Source organism: Scyliorhinus canicula, chromosome 7 (genome assembly GCF_902713615.1).
Source record: "Scyliorhinus canicula chromosome 7, sScyCan1.1, whole genome shotgun sequence".
NCBI lineage: Eukaryota > Metazoa > Chordata > Chondrichthyes > Carcharhiniformes > Scyliorhinidae > Scyliorhinus > Scyliorhinus canicula.
The window spans coordinates 343,632-363,244 of record NC_052152.1 but is presented as its reverse complement, the minus strand read 5'-3'; the positions used below and the strand labels follow the sequence as shown (position 1 = coordinate 363,244).

At 47.7% G+C, this 19,613-nt stretch overlaps 1 protein-coding gene across 3 annotated transcripts in view; it reads right to left on the bottom strand.

Annotated features, from left to right (window-relative positions):
- Positions 1–19,613, bottom strand: part of LOC119968581 (heat shock transcription factor 2 binding protein) — a 156,456-nt gene that overhangs the window by 99,203 nt on the left and 37,640 nt on the right. For all 3 annotated transcript variants that reach the window (XM_038801207.1, XM_038801209.1, XM_038801208.1), the window contains exon 3: positions 7,294–7,397. In XM_038801207.1, the coding sequence (XP_038657135.1) occupies positions 7,294–7,397 (104 nt within the window). The remainder of the gene's footprint in view (positions 1–7,293; positions 7,398–19,613) is intronic.

The window sequence follows — 19,613 nt, the reverse complement described above, 5'->3', positions numbered from 1 at the left end:
TGATTAGGGAACGTAAGATGAAGGAACCCTTCGGTAGAAGTGACCACAATATGATAGAATTCACCCTGCAGATTGAAAGGGAGCAGCTGGAATCAGATATAATGGTATTATGATTAAATAAGGGTAACTACAAAGACATGAGGGAGGAGCTGGCCAGAGTTGATTGGAAAAGGAGACTAGAAGGGAAGACAGTGGAACTGCAATGGCAGGAGTTTTTGCGAGTTATTCAGGAGGCACAGCAGAAATTCATCCCAAGGAGCAGGAAACATGCTGAGGGGAGGACAAGGCATCCATGGCTGACGAGGGAAGTCAAGGACAGCATAAAGCTAAAAAAAAACATACAAAGTGGCAAGGATTAGTGGGAAGCCAGACGATTGGGAAGCCTTTAAAAGCGAGCAGAGAGGGCAGCACGGTGGCCTAGTGGTTAGCACAACTGCCTCACGGCGCTGAGGTCCCAGGTTCGATCCCGGCTCTGGGTCACTGTCCGTGTGGAATTTGCACATTCTCCCCGTGTCTGCGTGGGTTTCGCCCCCACAACCCAAAAATGTGCAGAGTAGGTGGATTGGCCACGCTAAATTGCCCCTTAATAGAAAAAATAATTGGATAATCTAAATTTATAAAAAAAAAGCGAGCAGAGGACAACTAAAAAAGCAATAAGGGGGAGAAGATGAAATATGAATGCAAGCTACCATGTAATATAAAGGAAGATAGGAAGAGTTTCTTTCAATATATATAAGATAAGAGAGAGGCAAAAATAGACATGTGGCTGGAGAAGTAATAATAGGAAACAAAGAAATGACAGAGGAACTGAATAGTGACGGTGCATCAGTCTTCACGGTGGAAGACACCAGTGGGATGCGAGAGCTCTGGAAGAATCAGGGGGCAGTGGTGAGTGTGGTGGCCATCACTAAGGAGAAGGTTCTGGGAAACTGAAAGGTCTGAAGGTGGATAAATCACATGGACCGGATGGACTACACCCCAGGGTTCTAAAAGAGACAGCTCAGGAGATTGTGGAGACATTGGTGCTGATCTTTCAGGAATCACTGTAGGCAGGGAGGGTCCCAGAGGACTGGAAAGTGGCTAATGTAACAGAGCTGTTTAAGAAGGGAGGGAGGCAGAAGACGGGAAATTATAGGCCGGTTGGCCTGACTTCGGTCATTGCTAAAATTTTAGAGTCCATTGCAAGCAAGCATCCAGCAGAGGGCAGCAGAGCGGAGCTACTGATTGGTTGTTCCGGGGAGATTTGCATACGAGCTGTGCGGTCGACCTAATTTGAAGGTGTACCTGCGAAAGAGACCCGAGGAGTTCGAGTGCAAGCAAGCATCCAGCAGAGGGCAGCAGAGCGGAGCTACAGATTGCCTGTTCCGGGGAGATTTGCATACGTGCAGTGCGGTCAGCCTAATTTGAAGGTGGTTTGTGAAGGGGCTGTTGTCAAGTGACAATTAAACCTGAAACACTTCCTCAGTGTTTCCCTCCCTACCCTCTCCTCTAACCAAAAAAAAACAGCCGTGGTTGTTGGGAAGGTAAGTTTATCTCTTTAAAAACTTACCTTGAAGGGTGACATCACAGCAAAGCAGTGACCTGATTGGCTGGCAAGGAAAGTGCTCCAATTAGCAGTTGCTGGGAGAAATTTAACTCTTCGTGTGTTGGTGAGTATTGTGATTGGTAAGTAAAATCTTTATTCATTTCACTTAATAATTATTTGATACTATATTTGTAATCAGTTAAGGTAAAGGGTAAAAATGGCAGGAGATTCCAGTCCCGTGTTATGCTCCTCGTGCGCAATGTGGGAGTTCAGGGACGCGGCCGATGCCCCTGACTTCTTCATGTGCGGGAAGTGTGTCCAGCTGCAGCTACTGTTAGACCGCATGACGGCTCTGGAGCTGCGGATTGACTCACTTTGGAGCATCCGCGATGCTGAGGAGGCCGTGGATAGCACGTTCAGTGAGTTGGTCACACCGCAGATTAGGATTGGTGACGGAGACAGGGAATGGGTGACCAAAAGGCAGAGAAAGAGCAGGAAGGAAGTGCAGGTGTCCCCTGCGGTCATCTCCCTCCAAAACAGGTATACCGTTTTGGATACTGTTGGGGGAGATGACTCACCAGGGGAAGGCAGTAGAAGCCAGGCTCATGGCACCGTGGCTAGTTCTGCTGCACAGAAGGGCGGGAAAAAGACTGGCAGGGCTATAGTTATAGGGGATTCAATTGTAAGGGGAGTAGACAGGCGTTTCTGTGGTTGAAAACGAGACTCCCGAATGGTATGTTGCCTCCCGGGTGCTCGGTTCAGGAATGTCTCCGATCGGCTGCAGGACATACTGAAGGGGGAGGGTGAACAGCCACTTGTCGTGGTGCATATAGGCACCAACGATATAGGTAAAAAAAGGGATGAGGTCCTACAATCAGAATTTAGGGAGTTAGGAGATAAGTTAAAAAGTAGGACCTCAAAGGTAGTAATCTCAGGATTGCTACCAGTGCCACGGGACAGTCAGAGTAGAAATTCAAGAATAGTCAGAATGAATATGTGGCTTGAGAGATGGTGCAGGAGGGAGGGGTCAGATTTTTGGGACATTGGAACTGGTTCTGGGGGCGGTGGGACCATTACAAACCGGATGGTATACACCTGGGCAGGACTGGAACCAATGTCCTAGGGGGTGCTTTTGCTAACACTGTTGGGGAGGTTTTAAACTAATGTGGCAGGGGGATGGGAACCAGATTAGGAAGTTAGAGGTCAGTAAAGAAGCAGCAACTAAAGCCAGTAAGGTACGAGACAATAAATCAATGTGACTAAGGGGAAGAGTAGACAGGGAAGAGATGATGAATGCAAAGGTGGTCTGAGGTGCATTTGTTTTAATGCGAGAAGTGTAGCAGGTAAGGCAGATGAACTTAGGGCTTGGATCAGTACCTGGGAATATGATGCTATTGGTATTACTGAGACTTGGTTGAGGGAAGGGCAGGACTGGCAACTGAATATCCAGGGTATAGATGCTTCAGGAGGGATAGAGAGGGAGGTAGAAGGGGTGGAGGAGTTGCATTACTCGTCAGAGATGATATCACAGCTGTGATTAAGGAGGGCATGATGGAGGATTCGAGCACTGAGGCAATATGGGTGGAGCTGAGAAATAGGAAGGGTGCAGTAACATTGTTGGGACTTTACTACAGGCCTCCCAAAAGCGAGCATGAAGTAGAGGTACAAATATGCAGACAGATTATAGAAAAATGTAGGAGCAATAGGGTGGTTGTGATGGGAGATTTTAACTTCCCCAACATTGAATGGGATTCGTGTAGTGTTGGAGGCGTAGATGGAGCAGAGTTTGTAAGGAGCATCCAGGAGAGTTTTTTAGAGCAGTATGTAAATAGTCCAACTCGGGAAGGGGCCATACTGGACCTGGTATTGGGGAATGATCCCGGCCAGGTGGTTGATGTTTCAGTCGGTGATTACTTTGGGAATAGCGATCACAATTCCGTAAGTTTTAGAATACTCATGGACAAGGACAAGAGGGGTCCGAAAGGAAAAGTACTAAATTGAGGAAAGGCAGAGTATAACAAAATTCGGCAGGAGCTAGGGAATGTGGATTGGAAGCAGCTGTTTAAGGGTAAATCCACATTTGAAATGTGGAAGTCTTTTAAGGAAAGGTTGATTAGTGTGCAGGACAGACATGTTCCTGTGAAAATGAAAGATAGAAATGGCAAGATTAGGGAACCATGGATGATGGGTGAAATTGTGAGACTAGCTAAGATGAAAAAGGAAGCATACATAGGATCGAGGCAACTTAAAACTGATGAAGCTTTGGAGGAATATCGGGAAAGTAGGATGAATCTCAAACGCGCAATAAAGAGGGCTAAAAGGGGTCATGAAATATCTTTGGCTAACAGGGTTAAGGAAAATCCCAAAGCATTTTATTCGTATGTAAGGAGCAAGAGGGTAACTAGAGAAAGGATTGGCCCACTTAAAGACAAAAGAGGGAATTTATGCGTGGACTCAAAGGAAATGGGTGAGATTCTTAATGAGTACTTTGCATCGGTATTCACAAAGGAGAGGGACAAGATGGATGTTGAGGCTAGGGAAGGATGTTTAAATACTCTCGGTCAAGTTGTTATACGGAAGGGGGAAGTTTTGGGTATTCTGAAAGACGTTAAGGTGGACAAGTCCCCAGGACCGGATGGGATCTATCCCAGGTTACTGAGGGAAGCGAGGGTCGAAATAGCTGGGGCCTTAACAGATATCTTTGCAGCATCCTTGAGCATGGGTGAGGTCCCGGAGGACTGGAGAATTGCTAATGTTGTCCCTTTGTTTAAGAAGGGTAGCAGGGATAATCCAGGGAATTATAGACCTGTGAGCTTGACGTCAGTGGTAGGCAAACTGTTGGAGAAGATACTGAGGGATAGGATCTATTCACATCTGGAAGAAAATAGACTTATCAGTGATAGGCAGCATGCTTGCCTTCATCGGACGGGGTATTGAGTACAAGAGTTGGCAGGTCATGTTACAGTTGTATAGGACTTTGGTTCGGCCACATTTGGAATGCTGTGTGCAGTTCTGGTCGCCACATTACCAGAAGGATGTGGATGCCTTGGAGAGGGTGCAGAGGAGGTTCACCAGGATGTTGCCTGGTATGGAGGGTGCTAGCTATGAAGAAAGGTTGAGTAGGTTAGGATTGTTTTCTTTGGGAAGACGGAGGTTGAGGGGGGACCTGATTGAGGTCTACAAAATTATGAGAGGTATGGACAGGGTGGATAGCAACAAGCTTTTCCCAAGAGTGGGGGTGTCAGTTACAAGGGGTCACGATTTCAAGGTGAGAGGGGGACAGTTTAAGGGAGACGTGCGTGGAAAGTTTTTTGCGCAGAGGGTGGTGGGTGCCTGGAACGCTTTACCAGCGGAGGTGGTAGAGGCGGGCACGATAACATTATTTAAGAAGCATCTAGACAGGTATATGAATGGGCGGGAACAGAGGTAAGTAGACCTTGGAAAATAGGAGACAGGTTTAGATAAAGGATCTGGATCAGCGCAGGCTGGGAGGGCCGAAGGGTCTGTTCCTGGGTTGTAATTTTCTTTGTTCTTGTTTTTTTTTATTATTAAAGATGAGATCGCTGACTACTTGGAAGTGTATGAAATGAAAAATGGAAATCGCTTATTGTCATGAGTAGGCTTCAATGAAGTTACTGTGAAAAGCCCCTAGTCGCCACATTCCGGCGCCTGTCTGGGGAGGCTGGTACTGGTATGATAAAATAGGACTGAGTCAACATGGTTTTTGTCAAGGGAGGTCATGTCTGAAAAATCTGTTCGAGTTATTTGAGGAGGTAACAAGGAAGTTAGACAAAGGAGAACCAGTGGACGTGATTTATTTAGATTTCCAGAAGGTCTTTGAAACAATGTCGCATCGAAGGTTGTTGAATAAGTTAAGAGCTCATGGTGTTAAGGGTAAGATTCTGGCATGGATAGACAATTAGCTGCCTGGCAGAAGGCAGAGGGTGGGGATAAAGGGGTCTTTTTCAGGATGGGAGACGGTGACTAGTGGTGTGCCTCAGGGATCCGTGTTGGGATTACAACTTTTCACGATATACATTAATAATCTGGAAGAAAGAACTGAAGGCATTGTTGTCACGTTTGCAGATGATACAAAGATCTGTAGAGGGACAAGTGGTATTGAGGAAGCAGAGTTGCTGTAGAATGTCATAGAATTTACAATGCAGAAGGAGGCCATTCGGCCCATAGAGTCGGCACTGGCTCTTGGAAAAAGCACCCTACCAAGCCCACACCTCCCCCCTATACATTCACTCCTCTACCACCATTGCACTGTGGCTGCAGCGTGTATCATTTACAAGATGCACTGCAGTAAATCACCAAGTCACCTCAGCGAGTACCTTTCAAATGTGCGACCGTTACCAGTTTGAAAGACAAGTGCAGCAGACACAGGAACATCACATTCCTCTCCAAGCCACACACCGTCTTGACTTGAAATTATGGGCGTGATCCAATCACCACTCTGCGCTGGAAAAGAAGCTCGCCATGGCGCAGCGTGACCGATAAAAGCCACGAAACACCGCTCCTGGGGTCTACCCGGCTCACAACGCCTTGCAAGATCCAACGTGATCTCACAATCGCTTCGGGGGCCTTGGAGACTGGGATCCATTTAAAAACGGCGTCCTAATTTGTCACTACACTGGGGAGTTCTGGCGAGTGGAGCTCCCCACTGTACAAAACGAGGCTATGCCGCACGTTCCCCGTTCAGGCCCCTTATACAACGCTCGTCGCGTTGAATAGCCATGTGTTTCTCGGCACTGCGAGTGCTGGGAAACATGCGGCCAAACGCGCTCGCTATGGGACCTTGTTCCCTTTTGGGTGGATCATGCCCTATATTGCTGTTCCTTCATTGTGTTGGGTCAAAATCCACCAGATGGACTGCAACAGTTCAAGAGATGGCTAATTATCACGTTCTTAAGGATGGGCGATAATTGCTGATCTTTCCAGCGATGCTCTGATCCTAACAATTAATAAATAATTATATGGTCATTATTGTAGCTTTATGGGAATTTACTGTACGTAACAATGTTGTCACATTTCCCTCATTACAATAGTGATTATACTTCGGAGTTCTTCATTGGCTTTTAAGCACTTTGGGACATCCAAAGGTTTTAGATAGATAGAGAAATACAGCACAGAACAGGCCCTTCGGCCCACGATGTTGTGCCGAACTTTTGTCCTAGGTTAATCATAGAATTTTGGACACTAAGGGCAATTTATCATGGCCAATCCACCCAACCTGCACATCTTTGGACTGTGGGAGGAAACCGGAGCACCCGGAGGAAACCCACGCACACACAGTGAGGATGTGCAGACTCCACACAGACAGTGACCCAAGTCGAAATCGAACTTGGGACCCTGGAGCTGTGAAGCAATTGTGCTATCCACAATGCTACCGTGCTGCCCTTAAGAAGAAGTTAATCTACACTCCATTATTCTACCCTAATCCATGTACCTATCCAATAGCCGCTTGAAGGTTTTGAAAGGCTCCATAAAACTTTTCAGTTCATTCTTATTCATTCTGTTTAGCCAATTTCAGGAGTGGCTTGAGAAATCTTTGTCTTTCATGAACTTCACAAAGATAGCCCGATCAGTGTGCAATGGGTATGTATATCCATTCTGCTGTAGTGGATGTTTCACCATCTGTTTTGTACTTGAAAACGGGCAAAAGGGCCCTGAATTTCTAAACCATATGCAAATTCACAAAACCCATGAGCACTTAATCAGGATGGGTTAGGTAGGGTGGGTCATACCACAGGATTAATTTTTACCTCTCGCTCCTTTTGGCAGTCTGCCTGAGCTATTTTCAGCCTAGCTTTAAAATGATCACAATCCAGTCGTAATTGTTCATTCTCCTGCTCCCTTTTTTCCAAAGCTGTAATAGGAAATAGGAAATTTATAAAGAGAAACCATGTAACTCTGGTACTGTTTAAAAATTAATACTTTTCACCAAGGCACAATGTAGCAACAATGTGTAATGTTTCACACCAAGGTTCAATTCCACCCTCCAATGGATTTTCCATAAATTTACCTACATTTTCCTTAACATGGACGTACAAGCTTTTATGTTTCCAGGCAAAACTGGGAACGAGAGTGCTGTTTTGAGTCTGAATATACAAGTAGCGACTACTTAAAACTACCAATCCATACCGGACTAGATGTTTTAAAAAAAATTATGTCTGTGAGGATTTTACATTTTAGAAATTGACACAACAAAGTTACAGAACAGTATCATACACAAAAAAAACAGAACAGGGAATCAGTATCCAACTTCTCAGGCAGCCTCCCGAGACACAGCAACGAGGAAGAGAGCCAGCCACCTGCCAATAAGGGAGGAAATCACACCTACTCCAGGGAAAGAAAACAGGATATCTGCTACGTGCAGAACTCCCACGCCACCCCCACCACAGGTGCTCTGAAAAGGGGGCACCTCCGATTCTTGGGGACAATAGGATACCAACCATGGTGCCGGGCCTGGCCTAGCCCAGCACCATCTAGAAAGCAAACTCAGGAAATTATGTCCCCAGGACTGTCCACACAACCCCAAAAACCACACCCTGCAGAGTTTGCACCCACCCAACTCCATCCAGGGCAATACACCAGCCCCAATCACACAAGGAGAGAAAGGATCATCATTCTAACCCTAGTCAGGAATGAGTCCAAGTCCGGGAGAAGAAAAACCCTCAATACATCCATCAATAGGGCATCCTGGGAAGGAGGGCTAGCCCTCCGCCCCTGCCACCCGAGAACACCCACCCACTCCACTGGGAGACCAGAACCAGCACAATGGTTGCCCAGATGAAAGAAGGAAAAAAGGGTATACCTGACCGGCTCACAGTAACCATCATCCAATAACAGGTAATATCCACAGTTTTTGAGGGCTGTTGCAGGTTACAACAGGACACTGGCAGGATGCAGAGCTGGACTGAGAAGTGGCAGATGGAGTTCAACCTAGATAAATGTGAAGTGATTCATTCTGGAAGGTTGAATTTGAATGCTGAATGCAGGGTTAAAGGCAGGATTCTTGGAAGGGTGGAGAACAGAGGGATCTTGGAGTCCACGTACATAGATCCCTCAAAGTTGCCACCCAGGTTGAGAGGGTTGTTAAAAAGGCGTATGGGGTATTGACTTTCATTAACAGGGGGATTGAGTTTAAGAGCCGCAAGATTTTGCTGCAGCTTTATAAAACCCTCGTTAGACCACGCTTGGAATATTGTGTCCAGTTCTGTTGCCTCATTATAGGAAGGAAAGATGTGGATGCTCTGGAGAGGGTACAGAGGAGATTTACCAGGATGCTGCCTGGAATGGAGGGCATGTCTTATGAAGAAAGATTGAGGGACCTAAGGCTTTTCTCACTGGAGCGAAGGAAGAGAGGTGGCTTGATAGAGGTGTACAAGGTGATGAGAGGCATGGATAGAGTGGATAGTCAGAGACTTTTCCCCAGGGAGAAATTGGCTGTCATGAGGGGCCATGTCTGGTGGGTGCGTGCAATGCACTGCCAGCAGAGGTGTTGGAGTCTGAATCATTGGGGACATTTAAGCGACTCTTGGACATGCACTTGGGGACAGCAGTAAATTGAAGGGGTGTGGGTTAGCACAGTAAGAAGTCTTACAACACCAGGTTAAAGTCCAGGGTGTAGATTAGGTTGACCCTAGATTAAGACAAATGGTCGGCACAAAGGGCATGTACTGTGCTGTACTGTTCTATGGATAAAGGGGATAAAAAAACATCCATGGCTAAACAAGGAAGTCAAGGACATTATAAATACAAAAACTAAGTTACATCATACTGCAAAGGCCAGTGGCAGGCTGGAAGATTGGAAAACTTTCAAACATAAACAAAGGGTGCTAAAAAGGTAATAAAAAGAGCTCAGGTAAATTACGAAAAACTAGACTATCAGAAAGGAGAGCAAATACTTCTACAGAAACATAAAAGGGAAGAGAGTCACAAAGGAAAATGTTGGTCCCTTGGAAGATGGAACTGGTGAGTTAATAGTGGGGAACACAGAAATGGCAGAGATGCTAAATCAATGCTTTGCCTCAGTTTTCACGATGGAGCACACGAGTACCATTCCTATAGGAATGGGCAATTCAGAGGTAATAGAAAGGGTGGAGGAACAATCAGCATCAATGGGGAAACGTATTCTAGGATGTCAAAGGAAGTGGCAGCTGAGATAGTTGATCCATTGGCTCTAATATCCCAAAATTCCAAGGACTAGGGAAAGGTTCCAGTGGATTGGGAAAATGCTTATGTAATGCCCTTATTCAAAAAGGGAGGGAGGCAGAATGTGGGAAATTACAGACCATTTAGTTGAACATCTGTTGTTGGAAAATTGTTAGAATCAATTGTCAAAGATGTAATATCAGGACATTTGGAATGTCAAAATGCTATCCATCAGAGTTCACATGGATTTACGAAGGGCAAATTAGGTTTGACTAATTTGCTTGAGTTCTTCAAAGATGTAACAAGCAAAGTGGATAATGGGGATCCTGTAGATGTAGTATATCTGGAGTTATGAAGGCGTTTGATAAGGTGCCTCACAGACGGTTAATTCACTGGGTGAGATCACATAGATTAGGGGTGATTTATTAGCTTGGATAGAAGACTGGCTGACGGACAGGAGACAAAGAGTCGGCGATAAATGGGTCTTTTTCTGGATGGCAAGATGTAACTAATGGGGTGCCATAGGGTTCGGTCCTTGGGCCCCAGCTATTTACAATCTATATTAACAACTTAGATAGAGGAATAGAAGGTTCTTTAGCCAGATTTGCAGATGACACAAACATCGGTGAGACAGTAAGTTGCAATGAGGGAATAAGAACCTTACAAATGGATACAGATAGGTTAGGAGATGGGCCAAAATGTGGCAGATGGAGTTTAATGTGGATAAGTGTGAGGTCATGCAGATAATAAAGAAAGCAAATGGAATGTTGGCATTTATAGCAAAAGGAATTGAGTATAAAGGCAAGGAAGTGTTGTTGCAACTACACAAGGCATTGGTGAGACCGCCCCTGGAGTATTGTGCACAGTTTTGGTCCCCTTATTTGAGGAACGATGCAGTGGCATTGGAGGCAGTTCAGAGGAGGTTCACTGGATTGATTCCAGAGATGAGGGGTTTGTCGTATGAGAAGAGATTGAACAGTTTAGGCCTATACTCTAGAATTTAGAAGAATGAGGGGATATCTAATCAAGGTATATAAGATGCTGAAAGGTATGGATAAAGGTATGGGCAGCACGGTAGCACAGTGGTTACCACTATGGCTTCACAGCACCAGGGTCCCAGGTTTAATTCCCGGCTAGGTCACCTTCGGTGCGGAGTCTGCACGTTCTCATCATGTCTGGATGGGTTTCCTCCGGTGCTCCAGTTTCTTCCCACAAGTCCCAAAAGACGTGCTTGTTAGGTGATTTGGCCATTCCGAATTCTCCCTCCGTGTACCCGAATAGGCGCCGGAATGTGGCGACTATGGGTTTTTCACAGTAACTTCATTGCAGTGTTAATGTAAGCATACTTGTGACATTAAAGATTATTAAAAGATTATTATTATCAAGTTGACATGGAACACATGCTTCCTCTTGTGGGGCATTCTAAAACGAGTTGTCATAGTCTTAGAATAAGAGGCAGCAAATTTAAAACAGATTTGAGGAGAAACTACTTCTCCCAAAGGGTTGTGAATCTGTGGAATTCGCTACCCCAAAATGCGGTGGATGCAGGGAAAGTGAGTAAATTTAAAGAATTAGACAGATTTTTAATTAGTAATGGGTTGAAGGGTTATGGAGAATGGGCAGGACGGTGGTGTTGAGGCCAGGATGGGATCAGCCATGATCACATTGAAGTTGTTTTGGCTTGGGAGTCTAAATTGCTGACTCCTGCACCTAGGTCATGTATTCTCGGGAGGAGATGTTCTGGCTGATTTTGCAACCCAGCTCTTGGTCTGTAGCATTGTAGGTAGCAGATGAGCAACATATCGGCCATGATAAAATGACGGAGAAGACTCATAGAATTTACAGTGCAGAAGGAGGCCATTCGAGTCTGCACTGGCTCTTGGAAAGAGCACCCTACTCAAGCCCATACCTCTACCCTATAACCCAACCTGACCTTTTTGGACACTAAGCACAATTTAGCATGCCCAATCCACCTAACCTGCACATCTTTGGACTGTGGAAGGGAACTGAACACCTGGAGGAAACCCACACAGGTATGGGGAGAACGTGCAGACTCCGCAAAGACAGTGACCCAAATTGGGAATCGATCCCAGGTCCCTGCGCTGTGAAGCAACAGTGCTAACAATTGTGCTACCGTGTCGCCCCATGATGGGCCCCTCCAAGGGCTGAATGACCTAATTTTGCACCTATATCTGATGAACTTATAAATTCTGACGGATAGACAGTTAAGTATCTTTTAGCGTATTATAGGGCCAATCAACTAATTTGAAGAACTGAAACTAATTAAGGGATAAATTGAAGGCGGCCGATCCTACAACGAACAAATGGAGCGCAGCCCAAAAAGAACAAAGAGGAACAGAAAGTTAAAAACGTCAAATCAAAATGTGAAAATCGGGGTCGATAAAGCAGTCCAACCCCTGCGATGCCCACTGAGCACGGAAGGCCTTAAGTATCTTTTAGAGCTGAGGAGAATGAAAAACAGTCTCTCTGTGCCTGGGACTGCTGTAGGTTTAATAGTTCAGAGGCTGAGTAATCTGGTTGAAACCAGTTCCTGAGGCAGAGTTTAAATCAGAGGCCCTGTGTAACCTGCACAGAGTGCAGTGAGTGGAGGTGGTACTTTGGTAAGTGTGGGAGTTAGGTGAAGGGGTAGGGGAGGTTTTCCCTTTCCTTTCTGCTGCCTTGTTTTCCAAACTATTTTCACAGGTCAGACGGGGCAGTTGCAGACCAAGACCCAAAAAGCTGGAAGATTATTAAGAGATTAACTGAGAAGCATCAGGAATAAGTAAAAGGTCAGAGACTAAGAGAAGGACTCTAAGGGTAAAGTAAAGGGAGTATCTTTAAGATTAAGTAATTAGCAAGGTTAGGGCATAGGACTCAGTAAGTCCAAGATAGTCACGGCAGATGAGGTCAGCTGAGTGGGATGCTGACCTGTCATCTGTGTGGAGTCATGGACCTGACCTGCATCTGAAAAGACCACATGTGCAGGAAGTGCTCCCTAATGTAGAAACTCGGCTGCCAGATTTCAGAACTCAAATGGAGGGTGGAGATATTTTGGCACATCTGCGAGGCTGAGAGTTACATGGACAGGACAAATAGAGAGGTGGTCACACAGCAGCTCAAGGGATTTGAGGAAAAAACGGAATGGATGGCCACAAAACAATGAAAAAGCAACAGGCAGGTAGTGCAGGAGTCCCCTGGGATCCCGCTCACAAATCAGTTTTCTATTTTGGAAGCAAATGAGGGCTCTAGTTCCTCAAGGGAGGGCACACACAGAGTCATGCTCCTGTCACCAGAAGTGGTTTTACTGTACTGCGGATGGAGGAAGAAGAAAGCAGGAGAGATAGTGATCGGGGATTAATTGGTTTGGGGAATAGAATCATTGAATTTGCAGTGCAAAAGGCGGCCATTCGGCCCATCAAGTCTTCACCGACCCATTGAATGACCGAACCCCTACTTAAGCCTCACACCTCCACCCTAACCCCGTAACCTAACCTAACCTTTTGGACACTAAGGGGAAATTTATCATAGCCAATCTACCTAACCTGCACATCTTTGAACTGTGGGAGGAAACTGGAGCAAACTCACGCAGACACGGGGAGCAAGTGCAAACTCCACACAATCACCTGAGGCCAGAACTGAACCCGGATTCCTGGAGCTGTGAGGCAGCAGTGCTAACCACTGTGTCACCATGCCGAACAGAAGAGTGTTTCTGCGGCTGCAGACATGACTCCAGGACGGACCAATGATATAAGTAGAATGAAAGATGAGGCGGTGACAAGGTGTATAGATGAGGGCAGTACAGTTGATGTCATTTACATGAATTTCAGCACAACCTTTGACAAGATCCCTAATGGGAGACAGAAAAAGGTAAAAGCACATGGGATCCAGGATAACGTGGCAAGTTGGATCCAAAATTGGCTTAGTGATAGGAAACAGAGAGTCGTGGTATAGGCTGTTTATGTGACTGGAGGCCGGCATCCAGTGGCATACCGCAGGGATCAATGCTGGGACCCTTACTGTCTGTGATATATACAATCGATATGGAAGAAAATGTGAGGTGGATGATAAAAAGTTTGCAGATGACACAAAGATTGGCAGATGGTTGAAGAAGGTTTTAGGTTACAAGAGGTACTCAATGGATTGGTCAGATGGGCAGATTCAGTGGCAGATGGAATTTAACATGAGCAAGAGCAGCATATGGCGTCGTGAATAGTGTTGTTACAGGGAAACGATCAGTCCAAGGGGGAGTCATTGAGGAGTCTTGTAGCTGTGGGGAAGAAGCTGTTCCTATGTCTGGATGTGCGGGTCTTCAGACTTCTGTACCTTCTTCCTGATGGGAGGGATGGAAGAAGGCAATGCCTGTGTGGGAGGGGTCTCTGATAATGCTGTTGGCCTTTCTGAGGCAGCAAGAGGTGTATACAGAATCAATGTGGGGGTGGCAAACTTGTTTGTTGCGCTGGGCTGAGTTCACCACACTCTGCAGTTGCTATCTTGGATGGAGCAGTTGCCCTACCAGGCTGTGATGCAGCCGGATAGGATGCTCTCTATCGCACATCTGTAGAGGTTTCAGAGAGTCGATGCAGACATGCTGAATTTCTTTAGCTTCCGTAGGAAGTAGAGACGTTGTTGAGCTTTCTTGACTGTTAAAGGGGATTATTATTTAAATGATAAAATATTAAAGCATGCTGCTGTGCAGAGAGACCTGGGTGTGCTAGTGCATGAGTCGCAAAAGTTGGTTTACAGGTGCAACAGGTGATTAAGACGGCGAATGGAATTTTGTCCTTCATTGCTAGAGAGATGGAGTTTAAGACTAGGGAGGTTATGCTGCAATTGTATAAGGCGTTAGTGAGGCCACACCTGGAGTATTGTGTCCAGTTTTGGTCTCCTTACTTGAGAAAGGACGTACTGGCACTGGAGGGTGTGCAGAGGAGATTCACTAGGTTAATCCCAGAGCTGAAGGGGTTGGATTACGAGGAGAGGTTGAGTAGACTGGGACTGTACTCGTTGGAATTTAGAAGGATGAGGGGGGATCTTATAGAAACATATAAAATTATGAAGGGAATAAATAGGATAGATGCGGGCAGGTTGTTTCCACTGGCGGGTGAAAGCAGAACTAGGGGGCATAGCCTCAAAATAAGGGGACGTAGATTTAGGACTGAGTTTAGGAGGAACTTCTTCACCCAAAGGGTTGTGAATCTATGGAATACCTTGCCCAGTGAAGCAGTTGAGGCTCCTTCATTAAATTTTTTTAAGATAGATAGTTTTTTGAAGAATAAAGGGATTAAGGGTTATGGTATTCAGGCCGGAAAGTGGAGCTGAGTCCACAAAAGATCAGCCATGATCTCATTGAATGGCGGAGCAGGCTCGAGGGGCCAGATGGCCTACTCCTGCTCCTAATTCTTATGTTCTTAAGGTGTTAAGGAGTCACGAACATCAATTAAGATGTGTAAGATTATGAGGGACATGAACAGGATGGATAAAAAGCTGCTGTTTCCCGTACTTGAAGGGTCAACAACAAGGGGCCAAAATTTGAAGATGAAAGGCAGAAAGTTTATAGGGGATTTGAGGAAAATTGTTTTCACTCAGAAGGTGGCAGGAATCTGGAATGCACTGCCTGAGAGGGTAGTTGAGAGCGGAAAACTCACAACAGTTAAAAAGTATTTGGATGAGCATTTGAAATGCCATAATATTCAAGGCTATGGGCCAAGTGCTGGGATTAGTGTAGATTTAGAGTAGTCTTTTGTCGGTGCAGGCTTGATGGGCCGAAAGGCCTTTTTTGTACTGTATGATTCTGTGATATCCAGGGCCACCCACATTCCAGAACTTCAGCCATGAATACCAATCCCATTTCAACCTACTCTTATGAAAGACAAGCTCAAATTCAAATCTGAAAAATAAAATAAAAACCTGAAACAAATTGGGCAGGATTCTTCAATCCCGCGGCAGAGTGTCCACGCCGTCGTAAACGCCGTCGAGTTTTATGATGGTGTGAACAGGCCACTCCCACGACTAATTCTGGCCCCGACATCACGGCACTGGAGCATTTTGCGCCGCTCCAGCTGCAGATCCCGGATCAAACTGTGCGCCGCGGGATCCGTGCATGCGCAGTTGTGCCAGCGCCAAAGGGGACATGCGCAGTGGCGTCGGCCCCAATGCAACATGGCGCAGGACTATAGGGGCCGGTGCATAGGAAAGGAGGCCCCCAGCCACAGAGGCCGGCCCGCCGACTGGTGGGCCCCGATCGCGGACCAGGCCACATCGGAGGTCTCCCCTGGGGTCGGACCCCCCCCCCCCCCCCCCCCCCCCCCCAAGGCTGCCACCCGACCATTACACACTGAGGTCCCACCGGCCCAGAGCAGGTTAGAATGGTGCCGGCGGGACACAGCTCTTTTCTTACGGCCGCTCAGCCCACATGGGCCGAAGAATTGGCGGGCCGCTACGTAGAGCGGCCCGCGACCGGCGCCGCCAACCAATTCTCCGCTCTGCTGTGTCCCGCTCTGCGGAGAATCGCGTGCCGGCGTTAGGGCGGTGTGGCCCATTCGTGGATATTCTCCGGCCCGGCCCAGGGCTGGGAGAATCCCACCCATTAGCTCTAATGGTGGGGGATTAACCTCAATCACAGCGAGGATGAACTAACCCTACCAACCCCAATCTGCCACCCCTCTCCCTGCTCCGGCTGCACTCATTTTCTTTTTATACAAGACAGGGGGTGATAATACAGAGTACACCCTTCCCACATCACTTTTTTTAAAATCTTTAAGGGATTTTCTTATTATACAGAACAAAGATGAACGTGAACCTACACAAGTTCCAATTTCCTGTTTTTCAGCAGGTGCTCTGTATTAGCCAGATCCCCTGCCTCCCCTTTCCTCCTGATCCCCCTCCCCTTCTTGTTGTCTGCCGTGTATTCTTCATTCTTTGGGTCTTCCAACCTATTCCTGTTGGGTGGCATGGTTGAGCTCCACGCCTCTTTATTACCCCCCTCTCCTCCTCCATCCCCCCAGCCGTTTGTGTCTATGGTTCTAATGTGGCTTCCCCCTCCCGCTGGCTTCTTTTTTTTTTAAATAGAAATTTAGAGTATCCAATTATTTATCTTTCCAAAAAGGGGCAATTTAGCATGGCCTATCCACCTAACCTGCACATCTTTGGGCTGTGGAGCTGAAACACACGCAGACATGGGGAGAATGTGCAAACTCCACATGGACAGTTACCCAGGGCCGGGATTCGAACCCGGGTCCTCAGCGCCGCAGTCCCAGTGCTATCCACTGCACCACATGACGCCCTCTCCCTCTGGCTTCTTGGCTGCAACAGGTCTTGGAACAACCGAGTGAATGGCTCCCAAATTTCGTGGAAGCCTTCTTCCGACCCCCGGATGGCAAATTTAATTTTCTCCATTTGGAGAAATTCTGACAGGTGGGACAGCCAGTCTGCAGCTTTGGATGTTTTTGCTGATCGCTGGCTGAGCAGGATTCTCAGGGAGGCAAAGGCAAGGGTGTCGGCCCACCTCCCTAAAGAGATCTGGCTGTTCTGATACCCCGAAAACTGCCACTCTCGGGCATGGCTCCACCCTCATCCCCACCACCTTGGACATTTCCTTGAAGAAGGCTGTCCAGAAACCAACAAGTTTGGAACAAAACCAGAACATGTGAACAAAGAACAAAGAAAAGTACAGCACAGGAACAGGACCTAATAGGGAGTAATCCCGAGATTACAACGCTCGAGGACCTGTCTTTTAATTTTTTTTTGCCTAGCTCCCTGAACTCCTGCTGCATCCCCCTTCCTGTCTATGTTGTTAGTTCCAATATGTACTACGACCTCTGCCTGTTTGCCCTTCCCCTTCAGGGTGCCCGCTACCCATTCTGGACCCTGGCATCAGGGAGGCAACATTCCATCCTGGGGCAAAATTCTCCGAGCCCCAGCAGGGTCGAAGAATCGCCTGGGGCCGCCTAAAATCCCGTCCCCGCCGTGGCAGAGATTCTCCGCCACTCGGGAAGTGGCAGTGGCGGGAATCACGCCACCCCGATCAGCGAGGCCCCTGCGGTGATTCTCCGGCCCGGATGGGCCGAAGTCCCGCCGCTGGGAGGCCTCTCCCGCCGCCGAGATTTGAACTACCTCTGTAACGGCGGGATCAGCGGCGCGAGCGGGCCCCGGGGTCCTTGGGGGGGGGGGCGCGATCGAACCCCAGGGGGTGCCCCCACGGTGGCCTGGCCCGCGATCGGGGCCCCCCCGCTCAGACTCCGGGCCAGTGCCCTGGGTGCACTCTTTCTCCCTCCGCGGCCGCCACGGCCTCCGCCATGGCGGAAGCGGAAGAGAAACCCACATCGCGCATGCGCCGGTGGCGCCGTTTTTTTGCGCCAGTATTCTGGTGCCAACCGCTCCGGCGCGGGGCTGGCCCCCAAAGGTGGGGAGAATTCCACACCTTTGGGGAGGCCCGACCCCTGAGTGGTTGGCGCCACTCCCCTACGCCGGGACCCTCCGTCATGCCGGGTAGGGGAGAATCCAGCCCCTGGAGTCTGTTTCACGTCCACAGAAGTGCCTATCAGGGGCCTATCTGTGCCCCTGACTATAGAGTCCCCTATGACTATTGCTCTTCTGCGCTTTGACCCTCCCTGCTGAACATCAGAACCAGCCGTGGTGCCACTGCTCTGGCTGCTGCTGTTTTCCCCTGATAGGTATTACCCCCAACGGTATCCAAAACAGTATACTTGTAAGAGAGCGGGACAACCACAGGGGATTCCTGCACTGACTGCCTGCCCCTTCTAGCGGTACCCATCTATCTGCCTGCTCCTTGGGTGTCACCACAACACTAAAACTTTTGTCTATGACACTAATACGGTCAGTATTCACCTCTAGAAATTATAAAGCAGGGATTTCAACTTCTGTATAGGTATGTTCACAATCAGAAAACAAATTGTTTTTATGAAACACACAGGGATAGCAGGAGGTGAAGGTGCCTCTCACTTTTAAACTCACTCCCTCAAAGCTGGTGGAAAGAACAAGGTACAGAGCTTTTACCTGTGTCGAAGAAAGTCTTGGTCCCGCTGAGCTAACTGAACCTCTATGACGCAGATTGTCTCTCGCCTCTTTGGAGGCAAACTTCTAAAATTAGATCATGTTTTCCACCGAGATTTTGGAGACATGGAGCGGAATTCTCTGCTCCCGCAAGGCATCGGGAAGGCCGCTGTGAACTCGGCCGAGTTTCACGATGGCCTCGGAGGACGCTCCTCGCATCCTATTCACGCCCCCCCCCCCCCCCCGGGGGGCTAGGAGCGGTGTCGAGAATGACGCGACGGTGGCGCCTAAGTGACGTCAGCCGCGCATGCACAGGTTGGATGGCTCCAACCCGCGCATGCGCGGTTGCCGTCTTCCCCTCCGCTGCCCCGCAAGATGTGGTGGCTTGATCTTGCGGGGCGGCAGAGGGGAAAGAGTGCGTCTCTTGGAGACTTCGGCCTGACGATCGGTGGGACTGACTGGCAGGTACACCAAATTTAAACAACAGAACAACCGAGATTTGCCCCCAACTTACAAATAGTTAAACTAATTGATCCAAGTGCTTGGAAGCAACGCAACTCAGAGTCAAACGCACACACAGAAAAGTTTGTCTTTACCGGGAGCCTCTCCACTTGTGAGTGCTAACCCAGTCTCCCAATTTGGTGCTGCCAAAAGATTCACCTGCAGTTCCCTTCCAAACCACAGAGTATCCTCACTTGGAATTACATTGCCATTCCTTCACCGTCATTGGGTCAAGGAACTCCTTCCATAACAGCACTGTGGGTGTACCCATACCACATTTTTACTATTGCAGTTCAAGAAGGCTTCGTCAATGACAATTATGGATGGGTAATAAAAATTCTGGCCTAGCCAGTGATGCCACATCCCATGGAACAAGAAAAACATATCTTATCCCAAGCACATTATACCCCAAACC